The 22,404-nt window shown below is 35.3% G+C and overlaps 1 protein-coding gene across 11 annotated transcripts in view; it reads left to right on the forward strand.

Moving 5' to 3' along the window:
• Positions 1-19,616, forward strand: part of LOC117399458 (cAMP-specific 3',5'-cyclic phosphodiesterase 4D-like) — a 365,779-nt gene extending 346,163 nt beyond the window's left edge. For 10 of the 11 annotated variants that reach the window (XM_058990262.1, XM_058990265.1, XM_058990254.1 and 7 more), the window contains 9 exons: positions 7,520-7,613; positions 8,779-8,951; positions 9,261-9,359; positions 9,764-9,928; positions 11,161-11,260; positions 13,454-13,608; positions 14,077-14,199; positions 15,111-15,293; positions 16,220-19,616. In XM_058990262.1, coding sequence (XP_058846245.1) covers positions 7,520-7,613; positions 8,779-8,951; positions 9,261-9,359; positions 9,764-9,928; positions 11,161-11,260; positions 13,454-13,608; positions 14,077-14,199; positions 15,111-15,293; positions 16,220-16,672 — 1,545 coding nt within the window. In that variant the 3' untranslated portion in view covers positions 16,673-19,616. Of the gene's footprint in view, positions 1-5,369; positions 5,799-7,519; positions 7,614-8,778; positions 8,952-9,260; positions 9,360-9,763; positions 9,929-11,160; positions 11,261-13,453; positions 13,609-14,076; positions 14,200-15,110; positions 15,294-16,219 lie in introns of those variants that run through there. The other variant, XM_058990280.1, reaches the window with a different exon arrangement.
• Positions 19,617-22,404: the final 2,788 nt, after the last annotated feature.

Raw genomic sequence — 22,404 nt, forward strand, 5'->3', positions numbered from 1 at the left:
CATGGTTTTAGTTGCCTTTTATAATGGCCGGTTAGCATACCAGCAGGAGATCTGCACTGTAATTTAGGTTGTTTTCATTCTAATTAACGTTGAACTTGACTTTGTGAACTGCAGGCTTGTTTTAATTCTTCTAAACCTCACTTTCTGAAAATCCATATGGATATCCATTGATATGATATTTGATTGGAATCTTTGTTATTTCACTTAGTTATGTTAACATTGCTTACATATCAATAGCATAACGGCATCAATTATTATTATTATTATTATTATTATTATTATTATTATTATTATTATTATTATTATTATTATTATTACTTTGGATTGGATTGGATTGGGTAAAGCCCATGTATCCTGCCCCTGAGTGGTAGATTCACTCCCAGTAAAGCTGGTATTTGGAATCAATCTGACAAACGTATTCCTATTGTATGTGCAGTATATGGCAGTTCATGTTGCAGGCGGGATCCTAATACCTGTTGCACAGTCTGGTGGCAAAGTACAAATATTATTAGGTAAGACAATGAAATGATAAAGCCTTGGTTAATACACCATTTAAAGTTACAAACTAAAAAAAATCAATTCACATGCAAATTATAAGCTGTTTCGATGGCATTTCTATGCCCATCACATTGTAAACTGTGACCAATATTTTGAGCTATTAGCTGTTATTTATATATATATTTTTCCTTAACTTACATATCTCAATGGAACTATATGCAGTGTACATGTTGTTAATAACCAGGCTTTACTATTCAGACCCCTGAAGTGCCCTGCTTCTGATGTCTGGTCTAGTTACCTTTGTGTTTGGATCCACTACAGTATGTACAGCGCTGCCCATTCAGCATGCTCCATTACCCTGGCATTGCTGTGCTGTGCTGCACGCTGATCAGCTCACAAGCTCTGCTTGCCTGTGACTGTGTGCAAGCAGCTCAGCCTGCTGTACCGACCTGATGCAGGAATAACAAGCAGCACCTTGGGCTGTCTGAGGCACTCACTGTACATCTGAAAGAGAACACCGTGCAGCGCTAACACTGGACGTGTCCATAGCAACGGGAATAAAGCTGGAAATGTGGAGTAATTACCAGTAAAGACTGTCACCAAGAGCTAGTCTGCAGGGGAAGGGAGAGTCTTTTGGGGTTTAAATTCTATTTTTTTAAATTTTTTATTTGACTATTTTGCAATAGAATGCAGCCAATAAAGCATACCTAATTTCTTAATCCTGTTACTGTATGGATGTTTTGTATATTTCTCTGCTGCTGTTAGGGTTTGCAGCTGTTAATTTCTGTGTAATAAATAGGAAGAATTCTGGTCCACACCTTCTTTCTGGAGACCACTGGGCTCCACCTCTGCCTTTCATTTCACATAACCCCTTGAATGTAATTGCCAGCATGCCTTGAAGCAAATGGGACCCTTCTTTCACATTCATTCATAATAGCAAGTACTGTAGCTTCCTGCTGAAGAAATCATAGAAAAAAGGGAAGTGATAACTGCTTGCATAGTTTTTAGCCCCCGGTCAGTCAGTAAAATTGCAATGCTACATGACTCAGTGAGCATAACAGTTATTGTGTTTTTAGCATTGTGTGTGCATTTTTTTTTAGTAGTTTGATGAGCAAGTTGTTAAGCAAATATATTAATTTTTCTGCACACAGACAGTTTAAGGGGAATTACTTTGGAACAGTGCAATTACAAAAAGTAATGTATAGCTTACAAAAAAAAACATATTCTAATTATACATGCAAATATACAACTACGTGGTTGCGGTGTATTTACAAATTTTAAAAAATATTTACTGACGCACCCAGGCAAAATAATCCTCCCCCATCTCATTGTTGTTTTACTTCAAAGCACCGCATTGACGCAATAGGCTGCATGTAACCCTTCAATAGATGCAGGGGTGGCTACAGAATTGGAGGACCACAACTCCTCTTTCATTTACAGTAGATACAGAGAGATTAATATTGTGCAGCATATAAACAAAATAGTAGACTTGAAAAGTCAAAATAAGTCTTAATAATAAGGCTGAAAAGAAAGCATTTGGTAGAATATGAAATATAACTTTTTAAAAACTCAGTAGCGTGACAGTCTTTGATGGAGTAATGCTTTAAAAGTGTGTCATGTAATGTTCACACGAATAACTAAATTTATAACAACTGATCATTGCAGTATTAAACTTTACAAGCATCACAGGAATGTCTATATTTAGAAAACACATCTGTTTTGTTTTAATTTTGTTGTTGTTTTATTCTGTATCGTTTTAAAAGAAAACTGAAATGTTGCTTGGTTTTTTTTCTAAGAAGATGTTATAAATAGCTTTTTTATGGGTCTTTCGCATGCAACCCAAAAGATACGTGAGCCTGTCTTTAAAAGAACATTTTAAACCTGTCCTAAAATGTTCTAATTCAATAAAGTTAACATGAGAACATTCTGTGACACAATGTGCTAGAAAGAGGGTATAAAAGTATATTTAATATGTTATCCACTGCAGGTCTGGCTTCAAATGAAACGATTGATAATAGTGTAACTAATAGTCAAATAAGAAAGCTCTGTGAAAAGCTTCATATACATTTTTCATTTTTTATCTGAAATCACAATTACAGGCACTATTCTTTTGTATATTTGCATACTGCACAAAAAGAAAACACATGTTCAATATTTTGTTTTAAAATATGAATATTAATATATTAAATATTTAAAGCAAAATATATGTTAGCTACTGTAACTACATGTATAAAAATATTTAGAAAATGCATTTTTTTACAAATACTGGGTTGCAGTAATTTTAAAACGTTGGTTTTAAAACCATTTGCAGCCCTGCAGTAGTTCAGTCAGAGGGTGCTTTATAAGTTATTGTCAGGGAGACATTAGATGATGGCTTTTAATCCCAGCTCAGCCATCAGTTTACTGAGCATCCCTGGGTAAGTAATGTAACCTCATTGTAGACGACCTCAGGAAAGCCTTAGTTAGATTAAATAACTACAAGCCATGCTTCCTTGTTTTAGTCTTACTCAATCTAAATACACTGTGCAGTGCCGGGACCTTAGTTCTTAGTAGGTTTGGTCACAATAGCTACTGTCCTATTGACCTGTTGGCCATCATAATGAAATGCAAGCTGATAGGAGCTGCAGAAATCCAGTGTCATGTGATATATAAACTGTCTCTGTGTGTTCTATTCAAAGGTTTTTGGATTAAATATAGGTATATAAAACATAAAAAGACTAGAACAATCATTTTTTGTGTGGTACAGATTGTGATCAATACAACAAAAAAATCACAAATCTAATTGGCTCTACTGGTTTGTATTAGTGAGAGTGTAATAATAATAATAATAATAATAATAATAATAATAATAATAGAATCTCATTTATCCACACCCTGTTCATCCGCGACTTCAATTATCTGGAGCTCCCTGACGAGTTTTATCTCTGAAACATTATTGTCAATGTAGACTTAATGCCTCGTAGTGCACACGCACACACACACACACACACACACACACACACACATAAAGACTCATGCGTCAGTCTAACCTGTGGAGTCGACACCAAGACAGCATCGCTACAGATGTGAGGCTTCATGTCTTGGTATGAACAGCAGAAGGATTCTGTAAAATTAGTTCTCCTGAGGTAGTTACTAAGTAAAGCCCAGCAAACATATTTTGCCTCGCTGAAACAAAAGACTATGATGGACTTTCTCAAGGTTCAAAAGAACGGCTTGCAGCAGTGAATTGTTTAAAAATGCTGTTATGAAAAAATAAAACACTTCTTTTGGCAATGTAAGGCAAGTTTAAATTATACAGCCAGCTTGTTTATTTAGTTTTAAAGTTAAAAAAATAACTTGTTTGAAATCCAAGAAAACTAGCAGCACTTAGCTACCATTATTTAATATTAATGCATGGAATAAATTAGCGATAATACCTTGTGATATTTCTAGCTGCTAGCCACATGACTTAGTTTACAGGAAAATTTTGAGCTCTGATGGGCTGAATAGCTTATTCCTGTCATTAAAGGTCTTATGTCTTGTAGCTGTGTAGTTTTTTTGGTAACAGAAAAAGCTAGGGAAATGGAGTTGGAGGTGTATGGATTTTGCTAGGAGTATTGTTATCAAAGTAAACTAATTTTAAACCATTCTTCTGTCTTCGTAACATATTGCATACATCTCCAGTAAACGCTAACTTGGTTTACATTACTAGTTTCTGTATTTTATTCATGCATATTATAGTCGCACGCATTGACACCTCATTTATCCATCGATTTCACACATACGTGGACCTATGCACCCCCAAGCGCGCGGATAAACAGAGTTCCACTATAATAATAATAATAATAATAAAAATAATAATAATAATACCGGCATCATCTTTTTCTTTCAAAACTGGTGTACAATACATATTTAGTAATCCTATTAATTTAGCAGTCTTTTCTTTTTCCTATAGACCCTAGAGGGCAGTATATAGGCCCTGTATACTGTATATTTATCCAGTGCCGCCTATAATAGTATAGCTTGTATGAGAAACTGTTTTGCATTATTTTGTGCTGTAAATGTATTTAGAATACAAATAATTTGAGAATAGAATGGATAGATTAGATTGTTATGGTGTCAATTTACAACCATGGATTGATTATTTCTTAACATTATTGTTGTTTTTGTGCTGCCTGATGACATTCACACGTTATAAGACAGCGTTCTAATAAGCAATTTATTGTACTCAAACGGCAGTGCATTTACAGTAATACCACAAACTACCATTCAACCCAAAAACAACAATAGTATTACAAGATGTTACTTCAACTGAAGCAATGGGCAACTGAATATTGAAGCTAATATAGTTAGATATGATTTGAATGGGAAGCTGGCTTTCCGTACTCTTATGTGACTTCATTCTCATAAACTGTTGCATATACAAATTTGAATACTTATACAATGATTCTATAATATCAGTCAATAAATCAACCAGATATTTAACCAGACAAGAGTAGGTTCACATGAACACTGAATTATTCTTCTTCAGTTTTGTTTGCCAGTAACAATTGTTCCCCATAGATATTTAAAATAAATCGGCACATCTAAATACTGTATGAAATGTAATCAAGTTACAGACAGCAAAAGAGTAACTACAGTGCCTTTCAGGGAGATTTACCCATCAAATAGCATTTACTGTAGAGCTGAAATAAAGGAGAGAACACATTCTCAGCCCCGACTGATTTGCCACCTGCCTTCTACCAATCAGTAGCCAGCATCTTTCTGTACCTCCTGTTCTGCACATTTGTTTTTAAAATAGAAAATGAGTGGCTGGTTATTGGTGGGTGGCAATTGCCCAAGTGCTGTACATGGCTGATTGTACAATTAGATGATCCTTATTTGGAAGCTGTTGACAGAACTAGTACTTCCAGGAGCTTTCTGCATATATTATTCCTCAAGCCCTGGTGGATACAAGAAGATGCGGTTGCCCAGCTCTTTGGCCTCTCTCATCAGATCCTGCTCTCTGTTGGCTTCAGCTCCACCTGACACATATCTCCAATCTGGATCGATACAAATGGCGTTTTCAGTCCGGGGAAATGAGGGAATCATGGAATACATTGCCAAGTTACTCCAGATACACCGACAGTACTGTACACATCAAATAATCTAATACCAGCAATTGCTGGATTAACAGTTCCGTTTAGACATCTTGCTGCTGCGTGAGCTGCTACTGCTGCTGCTTTGCATTTCTTGGATTATTTGCTTGGTTGCAGTCCCTAACATTTTTCAAAATGCCAGAGGCAAACTACTTGCTTTCGGTTTCTTGGGGATATATAAAGGTAAGATTGGAGGTGTTATTTGGTGGGGTGGAATTGTTACTGTATCATTTTATTAAAGAAAAGGTAGATGTATGGGTGACCAGCACTAGCATCAGATATTACAGTAAATATGTATTTTTATTAAAACCATTTAATACACATACTAATACAAATTATTATACATGTTGTGATAACTGAATAACACACTGTGAACATTTTTAGGTTTGGATTGCATTGTGTCTGTGTGTCTGCTGAACTATTCTGTGAAGTCTTTGTCCTGAAAAGAGGAACATGCCAGAAAACCTGAGCGTTTGAACACATTTATCTTAGTCAGGTTAGAAAAGCAGTGTGCTTCAACAGAACCCTCTTGCTTATCATATCAATGAATACTTCTTAATAGTGTTTATAACGAAGCATAGACACCAATTTGGCAGTATGCTAGGAGCAGTGGCACTAGGAATGTGCAGTAATTGGTAAATTACCAGCGTCTTGGAAAGGTTAATGGATTGGTAAAGAAATATAGATGTGTGTTTTTATCTTACAAAGCCAGGTTTAGTTTCAACGTCTGTCTGCCACCAGGGAGTTTGTTTCCCACAGAGGTGCAGCTGGCTCTAAGCATGTGGATGTATATTAATGTGTTTGAATTCAAACTAGAGGCAGGAATGCATCTACTTAAATAGTTTTCAGTTGACCCAGGTGGAACAAAACAATTGATACTCTTTTCTTATACATACTCAACATTCATGTGCATTGAGGTCATGCTTTGAAGTCATGTGAGCGATTCCGAATGGAGTTTGTGAGAGAAATGCAAAGCAAATTGCATTACTGTTTAAAAGAATTGAAGAGATGCATAGGTAATCTGTCATTGTCTGAAAGGCACCACAATGCTATTTTTGCATTGCAAACATGGTACTGCTGTACATTACGCCAATAGAAAAATTCTCCTTTGTGTACCGCAGAAAATAATTCACAGAAAGTGTATGTGTGTTACATCATGCAGCAGTGCCCTCTTTTGTGGAGGAAAGGATTTCTCATAATCCACAATCCTTGCCAGGATACAGTAGCTGGGGGCCATCTTAGCCCATCAGAAGCATTAGAGTCAGTGTTTGCAGGAGAGTCGTGATTCAAAATCCTTTCATAAACGTTTTGTGAAAGTGGACCTTATTCTGGGCATACAGTATATTTTACATTTCCAAAATGGTTCACTGTATGTATTGATTCAGAATGGGTAGTCTGCTGCAAGTGAACCTTGGTGCTCGTAATTGGTCACTTAATGTTGCATGTTTCATTAGTCATTTAGATTTCTTTCTTTTTTCAGGTCAGACCTTTAGCCTGTCGTTCTTATACCTGTGTACAGTGTGAATAAATTATTTAATTCCCTGCATCCCCACTACCACCTCCATAAAGATTATTTAACATGTTTGCATGCTGTTGTCCAACCCTAATTAAAACACATACAGCTGGTTCAATGGGCCCTCATTCCTAAATCGTAACTAAGGCTAAAGAAAGTGGAGCATGCCCATATGAAATACAACACTAAACTGTTCAATACCCCTGATTAAAAAAAACACATAGGCACAGTGCTATCGGTTTTTGGGGAAAATATACTAATTATTTCTCCTTAACTATGATAATTTTCAAAAATGCAAACCATGTAATGTATAACCTGCATAACCTGTTGTTCCTTCTCCAGTGTAATAAAAAACATAGTAATTATTTCTGTTTTGTTTTGAATTTTTCAGTTCAAAAGAATGCTTAACCGGGAACTTACCCACCTGTCTGAAATGAGCAGATCTGGCAACCAGGTCTCAGAGTTCATATCAAGCACATTTTTAGGTAAGTGCATTGTGTGGTTTGCTGGAAGGCATTGAAAGGCTTGATTGCTTACAGCAAATGCAAATTTAATAAATCTGCAGACCTTATTTCACACTGGATGTATGTATGTACAGTACAGTAATTATGATTTCAGCCTGCAGAACATCCCATGAAATTGCATTTCATCTAAAAAAAAAAAAAAGCTTGAGAGAGAAAGTCTTCTGCGTGAGATCACCTGACAGCTTGACTCACTGCCTTACACTGCAAAGATGACAAAAACAATAAGCATCAGATCCCGGCTGCACTAGTCAGTGTCTCTGCAAGGAGGAGGCCTGCTGCTCTTTCTGGATCAGCGGCTTGCCCTGTGTGAACATTTCACATACTACTTTCTGTCATGATATGATCTGTCACCCTTGCTGTCTGTATGTAGCACCGTATCTGTCTTCGATACCCATACAGAAAAAGCCACACTCAGATGATCTTTCTTTATTCATTTAAATACCGTAGGATTCCCTTTAATACACAAATACACTTGGTGGTGCTAAACATTCAAATGTGCTACTGAATTCATTTATTTGTATGTATTAGATTTACTTTTCATATTGTTATACTGCAGTTTGAATTCATTATTCTTATTATTTCTCTTTAAATGAGAAATGTAAAAATAAATACACAAAACTGCTGGTTTACATGTTATACACACATTGGTATTGTAGGTTTGAAACCTACAACTGTTTCCATAAACACTATACAATAAACTTACATTACCTTTTAAATGTGAGACGTTTATTTTTTCCCCCAAACGTAGTATTCATGTTTAAATGTGTGGGGGCTTAATTAATGCAAAGCTGTGACGTGCAATGCATTGAAATTAATGGAAAGCAATATTATATAAACCTGTTAGGAGTCCAATTATGGGACCATGCAAACCCACACAGTCTTCAGGCTTTCTTGGGAATGAATGTATTTCAAATCCCACGCTCCTGAGACTTGTTTCACAGCTTTAATCTGCATTGACCCTTGAACTAACAAACAATATTACAACTTCTAAAATCCAATGCTTTGAGGAATCTGTTTTTCTAATTCTGAAACATGTATGGAAGTAATATTGCCTTTAATGAGCTTTATGTACTGTATATAAATTAGGAACTAATAATCTTTTTATATTTTGCCCTTTACACCACAGAAAAACAACATGAGGTAGACATGCCTTCTCCAGCACAGAAAGAGAAAGACAAGAAAAAGAAGCCGATGTCTCAGATCAGCGGGGTGAAGAAACTAATGCACAGTACCAGTTTAACAAACTCAAATATTCCACGGTTTGGGGTCAAAACGGAAATGGAAGATTCACTGGCAGCTGTAAGCATTGGTTAAAGTAAAACACAATTCTACTAAATGGAGGCTCTATGATCTAATAAATTGCAACCCAGTTGACCATCTCTACTTGAGTTTGTTTCCCTCCATTTCTACTCCTAACAACTTAACTTTGGGGGAATTAAACATCTTCCAGAGCAAATTGTGGTAAAAAGAAGAATGAAATGTGATGGGGTTGTCCTGAACTATTTGTATATTTACATCCTCTTTTATGGATTTAAAATAGTTTTTAAAAAACATGTGTATTTTAATAAGAAATCTCCATTTTCACAATAGCTTCCTTTTCATTTGTAGGAGTTAGAAGACGTCAATAAATGGGGCCTTAATGCATTCAAAGTTGCAGAATTTTCGGGAAACAGGCCTTTAACAGTCATGATGCACACGATTTTCCAGGTGAGAAATGTATTTGACTTTTCTTTTTTTTTTTTAAACCTCTTTGCCATTCATTTATATTAGGATACCAAATCCATATTATACCACTATCCACTTTGATGTACAGGGTCTCCACAGAGGCTTCTACTGACAGCATAGCATAGCAACCTGTTGATAAACGATCTACTCAGAGCAAGCCAATACATATAGTACATATAATAGCTGTAACTAGAGGTCAGATGTAGTGCATTTGGAGTCTCTCTCATTAGTATTAAATCCTCACCTACATGTTTTATATTAATAAGCATAACATAACATAATTACCATTTTCCAGACTTACCAGCAATGTTGTTATATAAAATGTTGTTCTGTTCAGACAGAGATTCAAATACTGTAACTTTTTTTTTTTTTTTTTTAAATCTTAGGAACGGGATTTGTTAAAAACCTTCAAAATTCCTCTAGACACCTTTATCACCTACTTGATGACTTTAGAAGATCATTACCATGCAGATGTCGCATATCACAACAACATTCACGCTGCTGATGTTGCTCAGTCCACTCACGTGCTGCTGTCTACCCCTGCTCTAGAGGTTTGTGTTATCAATCACTCTCACAAAAGACCAGTGCTGTCAAAATAAATGCTGTATGCTATGCATACTATATATTCAAATAACATTATGTCAAAGCTATTTGTTCCAGTATGAAGTGTTTTCCTAATTTGCCAAGTACTTTTTGAAAGTCATTAGTACTTTATATATAAATACTGTATTAATCTATTTATTTGTTTGTATGTTTTCTTACCACGTAAACAGCTGGTTTGACAGACCCTAATTAGCAGTAATCATGGACTACCTTTAACCAGGGTCTGAGAAACGAGCCTAATAAGACAAAAATAGATCTGTTTCAAAATATACTGTTATTATAGGGTATAAAAGTGACAGGTTTTGTTGGTTCGAGAAGCTATTTAAACTAATAACCCATGCACTGAGAGTAGCTATTTTGTGTTCATGCTAGCTATACTTCTAAAAGGAGGATATAGAAATGTTACAGCTCAGTATTACACCAGTATTTTAAGAATGTATTTATCACTTCTGACTCTTAGCTGCTCTCAGTGAGTGATACTTCCTTTGACGTCAGGGCCGCTTGAAAAAAAAAAAGTGTGATTTCCTGGAGGTGTTGGATAATTTCATCTTGGAGGGTGGGCTTGTGGGTTTGTGAAATGTGTCAAAACTGTGCTGGATTACACTATCTGCAGCCAGTGTTACCGTCTGATTGGAATGTGTGTATGTTACAAACCAGGGGTTTAACACAATTTCGACATATTTTTTGGCCAAAATCCTACATTTTCTTAGTCGTTTGGTTAAATGCCTGGTTTAACAGAATGATTGTAACATACTGTATACAGTACACAAAAAATGTAGCCCACCTTTTCTGTCGCAGGCATTTCATATATATATATATATATATATATATACACACAGTGTATTTAAATTGTATTTGGTGATGTTAATAAGAGGGGGCAATATATCACCCTTGAAAACTCCAGCAGGATTTTTACAGAATTAAATGCTGCTGTTATTAAGATCGGACACAGTTCGGGATGTTAAAATAGACCCCAAAAACTTAATATATAGTTGGAATTTCAAACCTTTTGTACCTGCACGTGGTTTCAGATATGATTCCTGATGCTGGATGGGTTATATTTATATTACACAGGGAAGATAATGATTTCAGCTGACAGTATATGGCTACGTGAAAGCTGTTCACATTTTATGTTCACATAATTAAGTCTTGTTATTTTGTTTGTTTTTTTTCTTCCTAGGCTGTGTTCACAGATCTGGAAATTCTTGCTGCCATTTTTGCCAGTGCTATTCATGACGTAGATCACCCAGGAGTATCCAACCAGTTCCTTATTAGCACCAGTGAGTGAGCTTTTGTTCTGCAAGAAAATGTTCTTTACATTCAGTAATAGATCTTCTGTCAGTGTTAAACAAATTAACATAAGACTTTAAAATAAGACATTTTGGGACAGCTGTATTTGAATTTGATAGTATGTAGTAGCAATATTCATAAATCCTTCATAAAGGATACATACATGTAGAGTAACATTGTGTACCTTCATGCGTAACCCTTCATAATCAATTTGAAATCTAACATCGCATGCAGTCTCAACTTGATGGCTACCCATCTTAGAAATGCACTGAAGCAAATGTTACTACACCATGTTATGAATACTTAAATGCATGTTATGACAGTTTTCAAAGAGATCATGCAATTGGTAAAACAATAATATGTAGTCTTTTGTTATGAGTCCTACATAGGGCCTGATTCAATTCACTTTCTAGCTGGAAAAAGCATTTTAAGAGAATACAAATCCATGCAATAACCTGAGCAAATGTGGAGCCATTTTTTTTAATTTTGATCTGATTAGCACAACTGATGAATGAATATTCTGTATTTTAAAAAAGCTTCACAATTATTAGCTTGTTTTATGAATGTCTATATCCTAATATCTTTTTCCAGCTAAATGTTTATTGAATTGAGCCCATTGTGTCCAATACAAATAATGTATGACCAAATACATTTTACAGAATACAGTCTGTAACCGTGTGTTTATAAACTTGGAAATGTCTGCTTCAACTTTGGAGTTCCTATGAGGCAATGGATTCCCCCAACCTTAGATTTCCTGAGTGTTAACCCTGGGACTACCCTGCAATAAATTGCTGTTAGATGACTCATCAGCTTCAAAACAAAGGGCTTCCAGCAATTTGTATGGACTGCTGGGCTGGAATAAGTGCACTTGAATGACAGACAAAGGGAAAGGGATCAAAGGACACTCATATTTGCAGCTGCCTTGATCATCTGAAAAACAGAAACAAGAACATTTTTAAGAATGTTAAGAGTGAAACAATAAACACGAAATAGATTGGAATGTACAGTTACATCAGTGTTAAAAAATGGTAGGTTCTATTGAAACGACCTTATAAAAACTGGGGTAAAGCAATGTTTAAAAGTGAACTGCTATACGGTCGTTCAAATATTTTCCTTCTAAATAAAGCTAAGGTAATAGTATTACAAAAATACATATAATGTAAGAAATATTTTTCGCTAAAGATGAACTAATTTGTTGACATGATTTTCCCTTTTTATAACTGGTATATTATAATAAAAGTGGAATAATTTGATATTGAAAATAAGTTAAAACACACATAATGAAGCCAGAGCAAATCATATTCTTATGAATCTCTTTTGTGCATTTTTAAAAAGGAATTTATTGACACAATTTCAATGAATTGTATTCCGGTGAAGTTAACATAGTATCTTAAAATTGTCTAATCCTTCACTGTACATATATGTGCCAATATTTCCACAGTCTCTCAGAATTGTTCCAGTTATGTAATTAAAAAGACAGAAGCTGTATCTCCACAGCAGTAAAAGCTGTCATTGTTCTGTGCAAGAAAAGGAGGCAGCAGTGGAGAGCTCAGTGTATTGCTAAACACTGCTGTGTGGAGCTGTAGCAGCAGACAGCTCCCGCCAGCCATCTTAGAATATTATACTTATGGCTACCTCAGAAAGAAAGGAATGCCTCTGTATCATACATGTGCATATTGGGCAGCTTTTATTAAGAATACTAGTTTAAATAAGGTTTTATTTTAGTACAGTAAACCTGTTGTATAAACATGTTATACAGTACTGTTATTACCTACAGTTATATTATAACACTGTACACTGTAGTAAAACTAGATGTTTAAGAATTAAAAATAAATCATATGGCTTGGTTTTAAACAATTTTTTTTAGACGCACAGAAAACGTGTCACCAAAATCAACATTGCATTATAAAGTATATACATATATACTAAAGTTTATATTTAATCTGTTGTATAGGATTTTTGTTTAACTTCTGCCATTATTTACCATCATCTTTTATTAATTAACAATCACCATTTCATTAATTATTGTGCGCCAAATGTGTGTCTAGTCATATGTCTGCTGGTTTTCTTTTCTGGTACAACATTTTTTTTGTCACAGTCTCTGTAGAATAGTGCTGTTCCGCCTTTGAACGCTTTCTTGGACATTTCAATAAAGCTGATCCCTGTCTCCGTGCTGCTTTCAGACTCTGAGCTTGCCTTGATGTACAATGACTCATCGGTGCTGGAGAATCATCATTTGGCTGTGGGCTTCAAGCTGCTGCAGGATGAGAACTGTGACATTTTCCAGAATTTGACCAAAAAACAGAGACAATCACTGAGGAAAATGGTCATTGACATTGTAAGTAGATGCAGGCTTCTGGATATTTAGCAAGACAAACTACGGCCCACGAGGAGTTGCAGCAAAAAAAAAAAAAAAAGCATATTTCATTCATTAGACGTTGGCCTTTTGAATAATCAAAATTCATATTGCCATATATTCCTCATTTCTGCCATTGATTCATTCCATTTTGAATTACTCACGTGTATCTTTCTATAGAACTGCTTTTTTACTTTAGACTTGACATGGCTTAGGAGGCAGAGCGAGGGCCGCAGCCTTCCAAATGAATGATAGCTCATATTTATACCTGGTCTGATTTATCACATTTGTTGCTGCCCACATCCTTCCCTTCTGGGCTTCACCTCTGTGATGTTGCTGCCATCAGGACAGAGGGTGCCCCCCCAGGCCACATCCGTCCCTCTTTGAAGCTATTGCTTCAGTCTAGTCAATACATTTGAGGAAGACCTTATGCATATTTTTCTCTCCTAGGTTCTTGCAACAGATATGTCCAAACACATGAATTTGTTGGCAGACTTGAAAACTATGGTGGAAACCAAAAAAGTTACCAGCTCTGGAGTTCTCCTTTTGGACAATTACTCAGATAGGATACAGGTAAGAGTTTTTTTTGTCTGTTTGTTTGTTTGTTTGTTTGTTTAATGAGCTTTAATGCTTTTCAAATGTTATATTATGTATGTAAGTTTTTGTTTAATAATGCATAAGAAATACAAACTGGTCAATAGCCTTTTACCTGTTGGCATATGCAATCAAAAAATATATACATAATTATGATGATCTATATGACTATATTTCGGTTTTGTGTTATTAAGTATATAACTTCTGTAAAATATATTATTTTTCCATTGTTCACAATGGGACAGTGTTAAGCTTTAGGTTTCAAAGCCACTCAGATGAGTGCACAGGAGAGAGCTTTATGTCTGCCAAAATAAACATAACAAAATAATGCTGTACACAGTACGGACGCAGTAATGTTACAGTGAAGTCCTTCAACAGGACAATTAATTAGTACTGCAAAACACTGCAGTAAATGTAGGGGTAACAGAAAATACTAGAGAAATATATAGAACACTGAAACCCTAAACAATTAAACTACTCTGAGACATCAACCACTAAACCCATTATTTGCTTTGTTACTACTCGTTATCGCTTAATTACTTATGTTATGCATTGTAAACACTATTGTAGAAAAGCAGAATTTAATCAGACCGTTTCTTAATGTTTGTTTTACCTTTGTTGTGTGAGTTGGTCCCTAGATTGTAATTCTTTTTCAATCTGGCAATTTAATTATTATTATTATTATTATTATTATTATTATTATTATTATTATTATTATTATTATTATTATTTTACTCTGTTAGTGTACCAGCTGTCTTATTCTGCAGTCTTAGCTTTGTATAACAACATTGTATTTGAAGTAGATATTTCACACTGATTGTTTAATTAACAAGAACATGATCTATGCTTCTCATGAACACTAAGAATTTGTTTTGGTGTTAATTGTGTAGGTTCTACAAAACATGGTCCACTGCGCAGATTTAAGTAATCCCACCAAGCCTCTCCAGGTGTACCGGGAATGGACAAACAGAATAATGGAGGAGTTCTTTAGTCAAGGAGACCGGGAGAGGGAGAGAGGCATGGAGATCAGCCCCATGTGTGACAAGCACAACGCATCGGTCGAAAAATCACAGGTAAGCACGTGCTGTTTTTGCAACGGAAAATGTGATATTTTAGCATTAAACAGCCTCTCAGTTTCCTTTTTTTTAGTTCATGCAGCTATGGCCAAAAGTGTGGCATTACCCTATAGAATTAACACACTTTGCTTCATAAAGTCAAATTAAACCTGCTGAATAATGTTAAGTTAAAATATTGAGTTACTACTCTTTGTAGTTTTCCATATACTTAACGAAAAACTGGCAAAAATTGAAAAACGTGACATTTCAAAATCTAACATGAAATACTATACTACTATTAGACTCTGGTAGGCTTTTGCGATATACTGTACTTTTGTAGTTTCTTTGATTACATGGTGTTAAATAAAATATCTACATTTCTGTTGATATAGTTAAAAAAAATAAAAAATAAAAACCTCTCAATCCTAAAATTCTAGGTGATGCATAGCTGTACATTTTGAAAGGGAAATGACTTAATTTGTGAAGGACATGAGTAAAAGGAACCATTTACATTACTGTGATTTTTTACTGTCACTAGATTATAACTCATAGGACCAGCCTGACGATTTATAAATCAGCTGACAACCTCTAATACTTACTTGATGTACAATGTTTTCCAGAAATTATAAAAAGTACATTATTGTAGATTTAGATTCAGAAGAAGCAAAATAAATAAATTAATAAATAAATAAATAACAGGCATATATTTAAATTGTATATATTTAAATATTAAATCTCATAAGAAAAATGAACAGGGCCCATTACCTAAAAGATTAAATAAAGAACGAAAAAACACCTCAAGAAGTAACAGGAATTCAAATATAATTACATGAGTAACAATTTCGTATATCAATTCATGCTAAATTCTACACTACAATAAATGTTTAATGTCCACATTAAAGTGTGAGCAAAACAACAACACAGCTTCTTTCTTTTGGTTTTAGGTGGGGTTCATAGACTACATCGTTCATCCTCTCTGGGAAACGTGGGCAGACCTGGTCCACCCGGATGCACAAGACATCTTAGACACACTAGAGGACAATCGCGAGTGGTATCAGAGCACAATCCCGCAGAGCCCCTCCCCAGCCCCGGGTGAGCAGGAGGACAGCCGGCAGGGGCAGGCTGATAAATTCCAATTTGAACTGACGCTGGAGGAGGACGTCGAGTCGGACACGGAGAAGGACAGCGGCAGCCAAGCTGAAGAGGAAGAGGAGGAGGAGGAGGAGGAGGAAGAGGACAACAGCTATAGTGACTCTAAAACCCTTTGCACTCAGGACTCTGAGTCCACGGAAATCCCACTAGATGAACAGGTGGGTGAGGAAGAGGAAGAGGAGGAGGAGGAGGTCTCTGTGGAACCCTGCAATGTAGAGGAGGAAGAACAGCCTGCCGACACATAACAATGTAGACAGCATTAAATAATAATGAAATTATTAATAATAAGAATAAATAATAATAATTAAAATAATAATAATAAAAGTTCCAAAGCGCACATGTTGCACATCACGACCTTGTCCACTCCTCACTCCCACCGGGCTGGACAGAGTAGATCAGAGACTGCTGGTAGTTCTATAACTTTGCACTCAGGAATATTGTGTCAGAATTTCAAGCTTATTGGAGCAACACGTCAGTTGATGACATTCAACTCTCGGGTTCAGACGTTTTGAGGCTGGAGTGGGTTATTTTATTCTAGCAAACAGAAACTATTCCAGAATAATTGTAGTGGATTGTAACTCGCCTGAAAAAGAAAGAAAAGAATGAAAGGGTTTGTTTTTGTGTAACTGGAGAAATGTGTACAACACTAGTCTGGATGACATCCTACCAGGACTCTTTCATGGAAGAAATAACAAGACAATGTGAAAAGTGCAGTGTTGGAGGAAAATAGCAATTTACCAACAAAATACCACGAGGAATATGTTGTGTGGATTAAACGAGACAATTTTCTAAATTTCAAGTCTTCCTTGAAAACTGACTGAAAAAAAATGCAGCTTTTGGGCTGTTTTGACCTCTTGAGTTTTTGTATTGTATGTAAAATTGAGATATTTTGTAGATTTTACTTTTTAATTATAACAAATGTATGGAAATATTATATTTAAAATATTTTAAAAGTTTCATCTGCTATTGCATTTTTTTTTTCTTTTCGCAGCAAGTAACTTGCAAGTTTGCTGTACAAATCCAAGCACTATGTGGTGTTTTTTTGGTTATTTGTTTTGTTTTGGTTTGTTTTTGCTTTGTGTGAATATAAAGCATAATCCCCAGGCACTTTTTATTATTGCTATAATTATGTTTAACATCCAGCATACTTTTGGTGCAGACAACTATATATTTTTTAACACAGGTGTCCATGTGTCTTTATATATAGTGCTAAAATTTCCACTGAATTAATTACATTGCCTATGAAAAAAGGCCAGTTAAACAATAGCGACTGTATGGATCCATTATAGTTACATTGTAATGTAATTCCAGTAATCAGCAAATGTCCCGGAAAAGATCATACAACACCTCTGTTCTGCTTTATTCTGTATGAAAATGTAGACTAAATAATATAAAAACTAATATGTAAATCATCTGTGAATACTGCTGTGCGAAGGTTTTAACAATTCAGCATAGTGTATTTATGTCTGTTAAATATTGCAGTTGTGACAGGGAGGGGTCTACTTTAATAGATTTAAGAGTGGTGATGCTTAGATCCAGTGCCATGCCATTGTAGTAGGCTTTACAGCTTGGGTTGAATTGGGAAGAAAACTGTCTGCACTAAAAAAAAGGAAATGCTGTTTTTATCCATGTCCTAATTAGAAGGAGCATCAACACAAGACAATCAGCTGCATAATGGTAGAGCCTCAGGAGTCAGAGCTAAATACATGCACTGAAGAGTTCACAATGCTTTTTCTTGCCAAAACTGTGCACTGCATTTGGAGCTGCATACTGGTTCTTATAATACAGTTAAAAAAGTGACTTGTTTTCTTCATTTTTTTAAAGCTTTTTTTTTTGCCATATTAAAATATCTGTAGAACGTAACAGTAGCATTCACAGCTGTACATTTTAGCTTGCAAGTTACTATACCCACATATTTTATTATTATTTTTTTTTTTTGGTTATGGTGAGAGTCTGTAGATAGAACAAAAGAAAAACTTGAATGGATCTGGGTTTATTGAGCGCTTAAAGAAAAAGAGGTTCTTTTAAATGCATTGTTTAAATATTTTATTATTTTGTGCCATGCCTTTTTTTTTTTCTCACCAGATGCCCTTACCTGTAATACAGTCTCGTTTGTCTCTGTTTACAACCATGTATTTATTGTGCTGTACATACTATAATGTTTATTGTAAATTATCGATTATTATTATATCATCCCTTATGGGGGTGGTGTTGCTGTATTTGGAAACTCTTGGTGAGAGAATGATTATTATATATACTTATTCAATGTAAATGTATCTTCTGTAATACAATATGTCACCTTAGAGCTTGTTTATGGAGAACTGGGGAAAGCCAAACCAGATTTTAAAAAGCCGCAGGTCTTTGGTCCCAGGGCTGTGCCTTAACTTTTAAACAATGTATTTTTTTAATTTATTTTTATTTTTCTCTTCTGTTGTGCTGTATTAGGATGTTATGTGACTGTGTGGCTAGGGCTGGACATTTTAACATAAAACAGATGCCTTAGGCAATTAAAGCTTTATGTTATGCTATTAAGACCTAATCCCATTTTTTTTAAAACCCAGCTTGTGCAGCTTTATTTCTGTTGAAATGTTTAAAAAATAACACAACACTATTATGGTCACTAAGAGTGCACAGTGCTCATGTTTAACTATATCTAATATTTTAATGCAATACTATAAGAATCCAATTTTTAAACTTACAAAATGTTCAGTTCTGTACAGTAGTAGTAGTGTATTTTTTATTCAATCTGATACAACTTTTTACAAGTAAGAAATTCAGGTACTCATTCTGTAATCTACCTTTGCCCAGCCCAGTAAATGTTTGCTTGTTTAGAGAACAAGTTATTTATTTTTCTTTTCTTTTAAACAGAGCCTCCTTTTTGACACACATACTGTAGATTCTAGCAGCCCTGGCCCAAAGGAATTGGTCGCTTTTGTTTTTAAACTGTATAAAAGGGATACATTAACTGTAACTACAAAGACTCCTGAACAACTATTATTTTTTCTATTGGTTATGTCTTTAGAATGCCAACTTGTCTGGAGGTTTCACAAGACAATTATTTTACTGGATTCATTATCTCTTACAGTCTATGGGATAGTACTGTAGGTCATGCTCAGAACCTTCATTGAAAACATTTTTTTATATGCAACAGATGAAATAAAAGCATGGGTTGATTCTGCCTAAATCCTGGTTTCTGTGGTGTTGTTGTTGTTTTTTTTTTGTTTTGTTTTGTTTCTGTAAAATACTGATTTCACATTCATATAGACTGGCTTGGTTGCCATGGTAATCCAGAATGGCACAAGGTTTAACAATGTTCTGGAGGGATACATGATTATTGCAATTCCTTGTTTGCTGGTTTCCCAGATGCCCCATTGAATAGGCTGCACCTAGAACAACATGCTGCAGCAAGAATGCACACATATTTCCCCAGTTTAAAGGTCACTACGTTGGCTTCCTTGATTTTAAAACACTGCTTCGCTTACTGTATAATGCTATTCATGATTCTGGCCCTGCCTGCCTGCGTGAGTTACCTAATCCCTACAAGATAGCTCATAATTTGAGCTCTGCCAGTGATGGCCTCAAACTGCATTACAAATTTATGGTCTTTTAGTTCTGGAGGTCGTTCACTTTGGAACTCTTTTCCAGGGTGTATCCGGAATGCTGATTCAATCAGTATTAAGATTAAAACATATTTCCTGGATTTAGCATTTCCCTGGCGAGCAGTGTGGAACTCTTTTGGCTTGCTGTATATTTTTGTAAAGCGCACTGGGATGCTTATTCATGAAGGACGTCATATAAATGAAATTGGTATGGTATGGTATGCCAATAACCTTAAAAGTTGGAAAAATGATTAGCACTTCTGAAACATCACCCGTCAGATTCCTAAGGCTCGAGATATTCGAGACACTCTTGGCAGCAGTTCTTCACATGTGCTGAACTCATCAGGGTGGACAGAGAGGGTCAGGGATACAGCATTTGAATAAAAAATATCAGATTTTTAATAAACAGATTTATCATCATTTCAAAATCTATATTTATGTGTATGACATGTTCCCTTGTTAATATAGTAGGAATGCAATATGGTTTGCAGTGACAAAAAACAAATTATATAAAAAAGCATCAGTTATATACTGCACTGTAAATGTGTGATATGAGTAATTTTCACATCCCCCCATATGTTCACAGCAGCATACGCTGAAAAGTGAACTAAAAAACCCTATGTATAAGCTACAGTATAAGAAGCCTATTTATCAACCCCTTTGTCCATCTTTCTCAGCGTGATGGAGAGATGTTTTTGTTTTGTTTTTGTTTTCATTTTATGCAGTGTTAGCAACTAATTCCACAGGGTTTCACATCATAGTGTTACTTGCTTTTTAAAAAAACATCTAGAAGAATAGTCCTAGGGCTAGTGGACGTAATTAAACATTTAAAAAAATACACAAACGCTAGAAGTCTAAAAAGTTTGATGAAAATCATCCTCTTTTTATTTCATTTGTTTTGTTTTTATTTGTTTTGACTGACATCAGTGTTACTCTTACAGGGAGTCTGTTCATAAACATACAAAACACTGCACTCTTACATTAGGAATACTGTGGCCATACCCTAGACTTACCATGACGTTTAGTCCTGAAGAGTCACAGATGTTTGTCTCCATGTTACAGTGCGGGGCTCCTAAAGGAAGTGTTTCAACTGGAACCTTAACAAAGCTGGTGTAGTCATGAAACCACAGATGCAGCACTTCATCATAGCTGCACAATCATGGTTCGGAAATTATCATTCAAATCTAGGATAATAGGGGCAGGAATGGCAGTGCAGACAAAATGTTAATGCCCACCAACCAAAGGTTTTAAGTATAAAATCTATTGTATGTAAACACATTTCTGCCAGTAAACTTTTTTTTTTTTTTTTTTTTTTTTTTTTTTTTAACAAGGGTTAGGTTACCCGGAATAGTTTTTTTTTTTTAATATGATCATGATTTTTTTTTATCATTATTATAAACTAGTTAATAAAACTGAACACATTGAATGCAGTGACTCATTAAATCATAAAGAATCATAAATGAAAATTAGGTCACACTTATTATTTCCTTGATGTCTTGCAACTATTAAACCATAAGCATTGCACTCACGTTACCCAACATTTCTTGACTGAATTTTAGAGGAGTGTCATCTAGTGGCAACAAAAGGGATCTTGGTGTTTTATTTCCAGCTGCAAAAGTGCCAAATAACTACAAGAATGGCTCCCATAGCACACAATGCATAACTCCTGGCACATTAGCGAGAGGAAAAAGGTATGACTTGTCCAGTGTTGACGTGTTTATGTATTTATTGGTTTTTTGTGTGATTTGGTCCACTGTAACAGGTCTGTAGTTTAATTGCCTCAACATGTTGCTGGCTTTCCGATGCTGATTTGATTCAGACATTGCCATTCCTGTAAAACTCGGGAGACTGTCCTGATGGTCACATTGATCATAACAGCCACTGGATTCACAGGCACCCACTATCACACACTGCTGCTGTCTGAGAATTGTTGCACTATACCACAGCTTATATAGATCAACTGGGATTCTAGATGCATGAATGAGACTCAGATTTTATTTACATTCTTCATTTTGGCCAGTCAGTATGCAATAAGTAGGATGCAATTTATAATCATTTTAATAAAAGCAACAACAATATGTATCCAATATATTAGACAGACGCAAAGTGATCCTGTCAATTACTAGATTCCATTCTTGGTAACAGTCTACTTTGCAGAATGACATATTAAAGGTTCATGCATTCTTTATTTGGAATTGAGAGGATCACATTTATCTCTAGGGTAGACACAGTACAGTGAGGTAATAGTGCTGTAGGACCTTGATATTTATAGAGTGCTTTAGGTGCCTATGTATATGGAATTGCATTGCTCTTTGACAGGAGGTCAAAAATGCTGAAAAAAAGGTTGTGCAGGGATTATACAGTTAAAGCAAAAAAAC

Source organism: Acipenser ruthenus, chromosome 2, assembly GCF_902713425.1.
Source record: "Acipenser ruthenus chromosome 2, fAciRut3.2 maternal haplotype, whole genome shotgun sequence".
Taxonomy (NCBI): domain Eukaryota; kingdom Metazoa; phylum Chordata; class Actinopteri; order Acipenseriformes; family Acipenseridae; genus Acipenser; species Acipenser ruthenus.